A 12,081-nucleotide genomic window follows, 5' to 3' on the forward strand; every position below is an offset into this window, starting at 1 on the left:
CAACAATATCCTGGTAAATCTCATCTGAACCCTCTCCAGCTTGGTAATAACCTTCCTAAAACAGGGCGGCCAGAACTGGACACAGTATTGAAGTTGGTATTAATTCTGTAAAAATAACGCCTGCTCCTTGACTTGTGAGTGCACGTGTTGTATTTTGAGGTTCTGTCTGATTACGCTTCAAGCTGCCCAGGCCCTACATTCTGGAACTTCCTCCTGAAATCTCTACCTGCCTGAAGCTTTGGCTGAATACCTCCCGAAAAGGTACAATGGTCAAATTGTACACACTGTCCAGAGGTGCTCCACTAAGCCAAAGGCACGATATAAATGTAAGTTGTTAGCAATGTCACTTTCCTGTGACTTCACGAACCCTGTGGCAAATCCAAAACCAACTTGTCAGCATTGGGAAGTTGAGCGCCTTGGGGAGGCCAGATGTAAAAGGAAGCTGACTTTGCCCGGACACCCACCTTGGTTTGTTCCACGCTTCTCAAAATCTCCACATGGCTTTGTGAGAAAGTTTGGCTGCTCTGATTTTGCTGTTGGGCTGAGGGATTTAGCTGTTAGAACACTTGGTCGTGTGGCTTAAGACTTTGTTAGCTTCAGAGACATTCCCTAAAAAGGAATTCACTGGTCTGAGGTGATTCAAAGAAGCTCATTAGCAGTTTTCAGCGAAGGAGCTTGGATTCGGAGGATTCCCTTGTTGTACAAATCGAGTTTGTTGTTGTTGCACTTGGGAATTTTGCCATCAGTCTGATCAAAGTCTGCAGCGTTTCCTTGGCCTTAATTTGCCCCGAAGATCAGAGCCTTGGCTTGGAAAGATCTGAGGCTTTGAGCCTTTTAACTAACCCTCTGGAGCTTTCGATTATATCTGTTTTCTCAGAGCAGCTCTACATTGTTTGTCTGTTTTGAAATTGTGGAAGAAGCAGCACTCGGAGGATGCAGGGAAGAAAAAGAGCTGACAGCATGAAGCTTGTCGACACCACCATCTGCAGCTTTCCATCCGAACCCCTCACCATACTGACCTGGAGATACATCGCCATTCCTTCAGTACTTCTGGGTCAAACTCCCAGAATTCATAAAATCCCTACAGTGTGGAAATAGACCATTTGACCAACAAGTCCACACCAAACCTCCGAAGACCATCCCCCACAGACTCAGTCCCCCCTACCCTATCCCTGTAACCCTGCATTGCCCATGGCTAACCCACCTAGCCTGCATATCCCTGGACACCATGGGCTAATTTTGCATGGCTAATCCACTTAATCTGCACATCTCTGGACTGTGGGAGGAAACCCACGTAGACACAGGGAGAATTTGCAATCTCCATACAGACCGACGCTTGAGGTGGGAATTGAACCTGGGTCCCTGGTGCTGTGAGCCACCTTGCTGCCTCCTATAATTCCCTCGTTATAAAGGGCACTGAGTGTCCCTAGTCTGATGGTTCAAGAAGGCAGCTCAACACCACCTTCTCAAGGCAGTATGGATGGGCAATAAATGTTGGCCCAGCCAGCAATGTCCATGTCCTATGAATGCCAAACATAATTCCTCAATCTCAATGGGCAAGGTGCAGCTGGAAGGAGACAATGTGCCCCAGACACACACTGACCTCTATTCCCTTCATGGCAACACTCCGTCAGCTCATAAAATGGTTACAGCTGAGAAGAAGGCCATTCAACCTATCGAGTTGATGCTGGTTCTCAGGAGGAATGGCTCAGATAGTTGACTGAACGGCTGGTTTGCAATGCAGAGTGATGCCAACAGCATGGGTTCGGTTCTCACACCAGCTGAGTTTATCAGCAAGGTCCCAGCTTCTCAACCTCTGCCCTTGCCCGAGGTGTGGTGACCCTCAGGTTAGCCATGATGTAGAGGTGGCTGGTGTTGGACTGGGGTGGGCAAGGTCAGAGGTCACAAGTTTTTGATTTCAAATAAACCCGTTGGACTATGAACTAGTGTTGTATGACTTCTGACCCTCTGGTTAAACCACCACAAGCCATCTCTTTGTAATGAGAAAGCAGCCCTACAGTCTACTAAGTCTACGGCAACCCTTACAGACCAGGAGGTAACGTGTGTGAATGCATTGGAGATCGCGCAGAAGAGGATTAGCAGAATGGTCCCAGGAATGAGAGACCTCAGCTGTGGGGTCATTTTCCTTGGAGAGAAGATTTGATCGAAGCTTTCAAAATGACCTGAGAACCAGAGAGGCGCTGTTTTCAAGTGTTTGACAAAAGATGCAATTGTGAGGTGAAAAATAATTTTTTTTGCAGAACGAATGGTTAGGAAGTGTGGACTCAGATAAGGCTTTTGAGGGGGTATTGGTTGATGAAAGGGGAGGTGGGTTAGCACCGAATTAAAATGCTCAGAGAGCATGATGGGCTGAATGGTCTCTGAACCATGACAATTCTGTCTGTTTAAGATATCCGGTGATCTAGGATTCCAAACTGAAGGCTGTCATGGAATATCCTGCAGGATTTGTGGATCCCAGTGTAGAAATTGATTCCGTTAATTGTTGTCCAGTGATGATAGTGTGATAGTGTTGCAAAGCAATTTGTCTCCACATGTGTCAGCTCCAGTCATTTGGAATCCACAGGCGTTCAATCCATAGGCACTATTGCTCTGCAGTTCCATCTTCCTATCTCATCAAACAAAGCATTCAGAGCCACTATGTACCCTGCTTTACAAATAACGTGATCAGGACTGCAGACAGCTTGTGCAAATGGTTTTCAGTTTGGGTCGAGGTGACATTCTGAGTGTTAACCCAGAGTTTGCACTGAAGGCTGGTACTGAGTCAATTCCTACATAGGAGAGGGTTCTGAGGAAGGGTCACTGGACTCGAAACATTAACTCTGATTTCACTCCACAGATGCTGCCAGATTTGCTGAACTCATCCAGCAATTTCTTTTTTTTCCCCTATATAAGTCCTTTCCCCAGAATGGGAGAGTCCAGAACTAGAGGACTTAGGTCCCTTTTAAATCACTGTAAAGCTAAGTGGCAACTTTTCCAGGCAGAGGGTTGTGCATTTATAGAATGAGCTGCCAGAGGAAGTGACAGAGGCTGGTACATTTACAACACTTAAAAGGCATCTTGATGGGTATATGAATAGGAAAGGTTTAGAGGGATATGGGCCAAGTGCTGGCAAATGGGACTAGATTAGGTTAGGATGTCTGGTCGGGCTGAACGAATTTAACTGAAGGGTCTGTTTCTGGGCTGTACAGATCTGCGTCTGTATTAATTTACAGGCCAGTGTGTTGGCTGAATCCTAACTTGCAGCCGGAGTGAGCAGGATGGGTTGATAGTTCCTGACTGGGCCTGTCCTCCCTCAGGCTCCCCAGAAAACCCGTTCTGAAGAGAGGAGGTGGACATTTTAGCTTTCATGGTGGAATCCGATCCAAGTCTGCATTAATCAGTTTGTGGTTGAATTGACCAAGGAGACAAACTCACCTCTCCATGATAAGCCAGATGTTAGCTTGGAACCTCTTCAGTCCAATAAAGTTTTGATTAGTTTCCCATTTCTATTAAAATTTTGTGCTTATAAACTTAGTCAGCACTGCAGTTAGTAACCGAAACCTCTCAGTACTCCATTAGTGTTCAAAATGACTGATTTACTATGATTTCTTCCAGGACTGAAAAGCACTCCTCCTCCTCCTCCTCCTCCTCTTGCTTAACAGAATAAAGACAGATGTAGAGGAATTTCTTGAGTGTAGTGAATTGGTAGAATTTCTTACAGCAAATGGTTGTCAAGGCTGGCTCATTAATTAAAGAAAAGATTGAGATACAGACATTTCAATCTCTAAGTGAATCAAGGGTTATAGGGAAAAAGGTAAGAAAGTGAAGTTAAGGGTTATTAGATCAGCCATGAACCCACAGAATGGTGGAGTAGACCTACTTCGTCTTATGATCTTGAGCAGACATTTCTGGCCCTTTTGGAACATGTCTGGTCAGTTCATGTCCTCAATTCTATTCTCAGGTGTGACCATTATTTAGATGTGCTGCTTGTAATTCCAGCTAACTGTACTACTCGACAAGTCAGATCTGAGAATGAAGTTTGGCTTCATAGATTATTTCTGTATTTTAGGGTTAACAAGGCAATCATTCATTGAAATATAGTCATTCAAGTTTGCAGATTTCTTTTAACAACAAAACAACAGTTTGTTACACAAGACAAAATAAACCAAGTTGACTAAATAAAGAACAGTTAGACAAAAATCTTAAAACATCCAGCAAAACAAAGTTTCAATGTTTTCTAACACTACTATTTTATACTGAAGCTCCTCCTTGATAACACACCTTGATGCCTGATGGAGCTGATTTTCCCCAGTTCTTTCCTGAAAACTCTGAAACTGTCATACATAAATACTTAATAAATCAGAGAAATCAGACTCAGTCAGCTAGGTGCATATTGCAGATTTCTAACCAAAACACTTAATAGTTTGAAAGTTATAGTCAGTACAACTTTTCTACTGAGATGCTTTCCCTAAAGTCCCAACAAACTATATTTGCTTCTGAACAAGATTCTCAGTGGACTTGGCAGGTGAAATAACATATCGGAAAGCTACAGAACAGTGGGATTTGGGAGGTCTTTTCTTGAATCACAAAATGCTAGCATCCAAAGTTTTCTGGGTAATTGGCAAGACAAACAGAACGTTGGCCTTTATTTCAAAGTGGGAGGGAGTATAAAAGGTAAGGAGGTTTTGGTAAAACTATACAAGCACTAGTCAGCTGGAATAGTGAACAATTTTGGGACCCTTATACTGACATTATGTCTAAAGTGTCAATGTTTGCTTGGTGGAAGGGGAGGCAGCAGCAATATCATTGGGACTGGTAATCCAGAGAGCCAGATTAATGTTATGGGGACATCGGTGTCAAATCCTACCAAGGCAGCTGAAATTTAAATTCAATAAATTGGAACTGAAAGCTAGCCCAAATGGTGTCCACTAAACCAATGGTGATCGTTGTTGAAATCTATTTGACTCACTCATGCTTTTTAGGGAAGGGGATCTGACATCCTTATGCGGCATGGCCTAAATATAATGCGAGACCCATAATATTGTGGTTGGCACGTACTTGAAATGGCTGTAAAAAAACAATTAGTTCAAGCAACTAGGTATGGGCAACAAATGCTGGCTTTGCCAGCAACATTAACAGAAGACCTATTAGGCTGAGGTGCACTTGCAGGATGTTTACGCTAACCTCTGACTCAGAGGCAGTAACAAGGAAACGTTTTATTATTTAAAAATGCATGTGGAATTCATATACGTGCAAGAATGTTAACGAAAAGGACTTTAAAAGCTTGCACCAAATGTTAATAAGTCAACTATTATTTTCTTGGAAATTAAGAAATACTGGCTCATGTGGCGTGGCAAATCTTGACCTTGAAACAATACCAATATGACAGAAATTAAAATAGAAGTTATGCAGCCAGACACAAGGGGGTGCTGCAAACAAGGGACAGCTGGAATAGAAGGGACACTGTAAAGCGAAAGTGTAAAACAGAAAGGGGAGCTGGATGCAGACAGTAATCAGCTCACAGATACAAAAAAAAATGAGGTCAGATTGTGACAAAGAGGAACAGAGAACTCGTGAGGTAAATCCAGTAAAAGTCTCTTTTAAAAGACTGGTTTTCCTAATTGCATTAAAAGGAGAACAGAATTTTAGAAGGCTCTTGGGGAAGCAGTTTGAGCGAACAAGAACAGAAAAGTAAAATCTGGCATGAATGGTATTCGAGGTCTTAATTATGATCCCAGTATGTTGGTTGGTCAGTAGAGAACAAACTTGGGAAAGCTATGCCTTCAAGACTGATATGACCTGAGGGAAAAGGGGTTCATGGATGTACATCTGGTCAATGTTAACAGTGGCTGAAGACATTGGGCGAAAGACACCTGCGAGTGAATGTATATTTTGAGGGCCTAATCAATTGGGTTAAAGGGCAACACGATTACACACGATGCCATGTTCACAGTCAGATTGTATTGATTGTTTGTTGTATCGATTATCTTAAGTGAAATTTATCTTTTCATTTGAATCAAGTATAATTTGCCTGTTAACTCATTATATTTGTGATATTCCTGACTAATGTTAAGGTAAGAGTTATAAAGCAAGTATAGGAATTGGATAGTAATGTCACAGCTGTACAGGACATTGATGAAGCCACTTTTTTTTTTAAAAACTACTTTCAGTTCTAGTCTCCCTGCGAGAGGAAAGGTGTTGAAAAGATTTGTAAGGATGTTGCTGGGACTGGAGATTTTGAGCTATCGGGAGAGACTGAATAGGCTGGAGCTTTCTTTCCTCAGCAAAGGTGGACCAAGAGTCAGAGTTTACAGCGTATGTTTCCGTGCTTCGGTCCAACTTGTCCATGCTGACCAGATATCCTGAATTAATCTAGTCCCATTTTCCAGCATTTGACTCATATCTCTTCAAATTCTTCCTATTCATATGCCCATCCAAATGCCTTTTAAATGTTGTAATTGTACCAGTCTCCACCACTTCCTCTGGCAGCTCATTCCAGACACACACCAACCTGTGTGTGAAAAAGTTGCCCCTTAGATCCCTTTTCAATCTTTCTCCTCTTACCTTACACCTATGCCATCTAGTTTTGGACTCCCCCACCCCAGGACAAAGGCCTTGGCTATTCACCCTATACATGTCCCTCATGATACTATAAACCTCAACAAGGTCACCCCTCGACCTCTGATGCTCCATGGAAAACAGAATAGAGGGGTGACTTTATAGAGGTTTATAAAATCATGGGGGGCTTGGATAAGCTGAATAGCTAAGTTTGTTTCCTAGTCCAAAACTAGATGGCATAGGTTTAAGGAGAGAGGGAAAATTTTTTAAAAGGGACCCAAGGAGCAACTTTTTCCATGTAGACAGTGGAACACACAGAGTGAGCTGCCAGAGGTGGAGTGGTGGAGGCTGGTATAATTACAACATTTAAAAGGCATCTGGATGGGTTTTTGAATAGGAAGGGTTTAGAGGGATATGGGCTAAATGCTAGCAAATGGGTCTAGGTCAGACTGGGATGTCTGGTCTTCCCAATGGGAGATAACTCACTTTGGCAGCAAGAATAGAAAGGTGGATTATCAGAATGGTGATAAATTGGAACAAGTGCAACAACAACTGGGTATCCTTGTATACTAGTCACTGAAAGTATGTAAGCAAGTGCAGCAGGCAGTGAAGATGACAAATGCTATGCTGACCTTCAAGGAGATGACAAAAGCAGCTGCAATTGTACAGGGCCTTAGTGAGACCACATCTGGAGCACTGTGTGCAGTTTTATTCTCCTTATCTGAGGGAGGATATTGTGGCTATGAAGGGAGTACAACAAAGATTGTACTCCCTTCATAGTCAGACCAACATATAAAGAAAGACTAAATCAGTTAGGATTATCATTACTGGAGTTTAGAAGAATGACAGGTGTGGGGAGAGTTGCTGAAATTCATTGAAATCCATAAAATTTTAATAGGACTACACAAAGTGTTGGCTCTGCTGAGCTGAAGGTGGCACAAAAATGGCTGACCATGAGTATCAGTTGACATAGATGGTGGAGAAGACTTTTAGCAGAAGCAGTAGCTTGTTTAGTGTAGTATTAAGGCAAAACATAAGTTAGGACAATTGTAGTTTTGTAGACAGAATTTATATCTAAGGTAAGAAGAATAAGATAGTACAAAGGATCTTACTGCAAACAACAGCTGCAGCTGTTGATACAGAGACAGGTGTAAAAGGAGACCTCGAATATGCTGATAGAACAATTTCATACCTAGCTGATTTGAAGTCGAAAGTCGGAGATCCATCACAAATAAAGTTACTTTGAAAATTAGGTATGAGCAGGTAGGGAAAGAGTTAAGTTCTGAACTTAAGAGGTTCAGCTGAGCATGACTCAGATCAGAAATTGCAGTTAACAATAGGGTGTTGGAGGCAAGGGTAATAGGTTAACAAGGTGGAAAAGCATTCATTATGTAGAACTATTTAACAATATTGGAAGCATTCAGTATGTAAGGTCAGTTTAACAAGGTGAAAAGTATTCATTTTGTGAAGCCAATTAAGGTTCAGAACATCTTTTGTATAACAGCAGATGGCTTAATCTTTGCTATTCTCACTCACTGATTGTGACAGTCACCCAATTAATATGTATGTTGCCTTATCAGGATGCTCCTCCCTGTAACATGACTATATAATTCATTGAGAAACTTCTTCCAGAGAAGAGCAAAAACTCATGTCTCTGTTCATGTAGGCGATCATTCTCTCCCCCTCCAGGGCCCAGAATAAAAATTAAGGAGGTAAAACTCTGTCTCTGAGGGTTTTGCTTTAACTGAGGAGGGGAAAACGGGATGACAATATTAGTTAAGATTCCCAGATAATCAGTTATAAATTTTGAAAAATACACAATAAGCATTAAAAGAAAAACCCAGTAAATTCTTTGGACAACCTTAGACAATAAAGAAAGGCCCCCATACTGCTTACAGGGAGAACTGAATTACAGACGCAGAAATCAGCCATTTGAATGTGGATTGAATAAGATGCATTGTGAAAGTCCAAGGATGTTGATAGCAATATCTAGTAAACACAGATCATGGGAATACCTGGGGTTGTCCATAAGGCTGTCCATTGCTGACAATGCAGTCACATGAGTAACCTGATTGGATTTGTGATCAATGAGCAATATTATTGGTTTGTAATAGTCAAAAGGTGGGCTGAAAGCAAATGTCTAAGAGTTTTCATCTTTCCTTTGTTCAGCGAAGCTTCAATAAACTCTGATGCTGGAAGTGGACTCCAGATGTCAAGCGACTTTATCATAGAAATGAAACCATCGAATCCCTGAATTGTGGAAACAGGAGATTTGGCTAAACAAGTGCATGTTGACCCTCCAAACAGCAACTCACTCATATCCAGTCCCCTATCATATTATTGTCACATTTCCCTTGGCTAATATATATATAACCTACACATTCCTGAACACAATGGGTAATTTAGCATGGCCAATTCACCTAACCTGCACATCTTTGGATTGTGGGAGGAAACTGGAGCACCCGGAGGAAACCGATGCAGACACGGGGAAAATGTGCAAACTACACACAGACAGTTGGCAGAGGCTGGAATCAAACTTGGGTCCCTGTCACTGAGGCAGCAGTGGTAACCACTGAGCCACCATGCCACCCTATTTATTTAAATATTCCACCCCAACACAAATTAAACACAGGAAGTAAGTTCTCAATAATGACAGAAGCCAGAACCAGGAGTCACAATTTAAAGATATGGAATAGACACTGAAGACCAAGAAGAGGAGAAATTTCTACACCCAGAGAGTGGTGAGCCAGTGGTTGAGTCAAAGCTTTGAATGTTTTCGAGTTAGATAAATTTCTTAGGACTAAATGGATCAAATGGGTATTTAGAGAAAGTGGGAACAAGTGAGTGATCAACTATGATCACATTGAATGGCAGAGGAGGCTTGAAGCACCAAATGGTTACTCATGCTTCTACTTTTTATATTTCTACAGTTTTAAACACACTATATTTATACCACAGATACACAATGCAAATAGAAAACAATGATCCAAACAGGTCCCAGTAAAGTAATAAAAGAACAAAGTCAAGCGAATGACTTTAAAAATCAAAGCAGCATTTGGCTGTTTAATACCAATGACTGACAGTCAGCACGTCTGAGCACTTCGAAATCTTATCTCATGGGAAAAACAACTCATGTTTGTATCCCCAGGACATTGTATATGAAATCTCAAAGAAACCAATGCAAGGTTGTGAAAGTGATTCAGAAATTAACAGTATTTCCACCATAATTTATTCAACTTTGGCAAAACTACACAATATTACACAATAAAGCTTAACCAATTTACTGCAAGCACTGATGTTGCTATAACATGGACATATACAAGCATACCTTTACAACCATCGTGGGCCACTTTAGTCTGGTCCAGCCATTTAACTAACTTTACATTGCCTTCCCACCCAGCATCGGGATCTGCTCCAGGTGCATCTGTTGAAAGGAAAGTATGACTTAGTTAATTCAAACCAAACAGGTTTGAAAAATATATCAAAGTAGAAATAACAAAATCATACAGCATTTGGTCACACTTAAGTAGATGGGAAAAATATCACTATTCCTTCAGCCTAAAGGTTAGTCTGCAACTAAAACCAAGCCATATGTAACACTGAACTCGGAGGTTGAATTTTGTGCATATTCTGACAGATATGCAATTTGCTTGGCACTATTTTTCTATTTACGTAATTGACTATAAATTGACAAAAAAAAGGAAGTGATAATTCAGTGTCGCTCCAGAGTTCTCTTACAGTTTTAAGGTTTGACACTTGTACATGTGCTCCAATTAAGAGATCTGTTTGTTGACAATAAGGACAAAGTGTGCACTCGCAACACATGCAGTCAGAGTTTATGTCGTCACTATCAGTAACATCCCAGTCAGTTTCCAGACATACACCAGACTAACAAAGAGAAAATGAAATGTCTTTGGAACTTCTCTCTACCACCTCTTCAGTTCCCTTCAGCCACTCCCCCACTTCACATCCCCTACTTGCCCTCTTCCACTCCTACCCATTGGGCATGTACAGAATGAGTACAAGCCAACAATAATATAGGCATGTTTAGAATGAAGCCAGTGGTTAGTACATTTGTGCAGTCTTCATGCATGCAGAACATATTTTGCAGTTGGCAGTGATCAAGGCAACCCCATAATTTGATTGTTTTTAATCTCTTGGCAACAGATTTGTTTACAGTTCATAATTTCAAATCCAATGGCTTTTTGTATGGTTCATTATGGTCATTAGACTACAGTGATAAGGAATTTTGTGTTTTTGCTTAGTAGAACAGGACATAAACATGAACATCTTGTCTCCTTTTAGCAAAGCATTTCACCTTGCAATAATCAGGATTAGGACAAAAGACTTGAAAAGAAGGAACATCAATTTATGACAAAAGTGTGCTGAATAGTTAAGCCATCAGCATGGAGTTGCAGCAAGAAGAATAAACTGTCAATCTTAGTTCTGATTGTTCAGCTTGATTCCATGAGAATTCATTGTACCCTTCTCACTCCCTATGACAAAAGATGCAATGGATACAAATTCATTTATCTATAAATGATGCCCATCTGTTAATAGATTATATATACACATTTTCTAGTTTATGCAATGCATTTCACTTAGTCTGACTTTTGACTTTAAACTGGTTTCTATTCTTTTTTTTAGCATAGTCTAGATTATTTGTCCAATAGTGGAATCACAATTAATGCTGGAGATAATATTTTGAGGGATATAAGCAGAGCCTACTGAGCACAAATCAGCATGCCATCTACTGTGAATGGAAGATGGGCAATGGGGTTCGATACTGTCTGCCAATCATCGATTTAGACCCTATCTACCTTCCCTTGGAAAAAAAAAAGAACCGGAAATGACATTACCCACCTTAAGAAACCAAAAAGATTTATAAATAAAAAGAGGTGGGACATACCACCAGCGCTTCAGAGATGAAATGTCTGAAAATAAACCTTCAAGCTCAGTGAGCTAACTTACATACTTATCAACTTGAGCTACAAATCTTCTCAAAAATCACTAATTGGGAAGATATTAGTTACATTCTGGAGTAGTGGTGCTGGAAGAGCACAGCAGTTCAGGCAGCATCCAAGGAGCAGCGAAATTGACATTTCGGGCAAAAGCCCTTCATCAGGAATAAAGCTGTAGAGAGAGGAGGAAAACTTCTTCAAGGCAGGCATCCTTGCAAGAGGATTCGCAGTAGGGTTAAAATCAATGAGGTAAAAACAATGACTGCAAATGCTGGAAATCAGATCTGGTTTCCAGCATCTGCAGTCATTGCTTTTACCTCTAACATATTAGTTACATACAGTACAATGGCATGCAAATAACTAATTCATGCCGTCGGGTAAAACATCTTGAATAATGGAGCCACTAGAGTTTTGACTTGAAAAATGTTTCAGACAACAACTCTGGGAGACATGCACCAACAACCCCTCTGCCCTGTGGCTGACCACTTCAACTCCCCCTCCCACTGCGCCAAGAACATGCAGTCTTGGGTCTGCTTCACCGCCAAATCCCAACCACCTGACG

The 12,081-nt window shown here is 41.2% G+C and overlaps 1 protein-coding gene across 2 annotated transcripts in view; it reads right to left on the bottom strand.

The window, feature by feature from the left end:
- LOC122564359 (putative beta-1,3-galactosyl-O-glycosyl-glycoprotein beta-1,6-N-acetylglucosaminyltransferase 7) overlaps nt 1-12,081 on the bottom strand; it is a 40,758-nt gene that overhangs the window by 18,675 nt on the left and 10,002 nt on the right. Inside the window, exons 2-3 of one of the 2 annotated variants that reach the window (XM_043719114.2) lie at nt 9,887-9,982; nt 6,991-8,808 (exon numbers count right to left, since the gene is read on the bottom strand). In XM_043719114.2, coding sequence (XP_043575049.2) covers nt 8,771-8,808; nt 9,887-9,982 — 134 coding nt within the window. In that variant the 3' untranslated portion in view covers nt 6,991-8,770. Of the gene's footprint in view, nt 1-6,990; nt 8,809-9,886; nt 9,983-12,081 lie in introns of those variants that run through there. The other variant, XM_043719113.2, reaches the window with a different exon arrangement.

The sequence above is a fragment of the Chiloscyllium plagiosum genome, unplaced genomic scaffold (genome assembly GCF_037043375.1).
Source record: "Chiloscyllium plagiosum isolate Xiang-an unplaced genomic scaffold, Cpla_swu_hap1 HiC_scaffold_34, whole genome shotgun sequence".
In the NCBI taxonomy this organism is placed as follows: Eukaryota; Metazoa; Chordata; class Chondrichthyes; order Orectolobiformes; family Hemiscylliidae; genus Chiloscyllium; species Chiloscyllium plagiosum.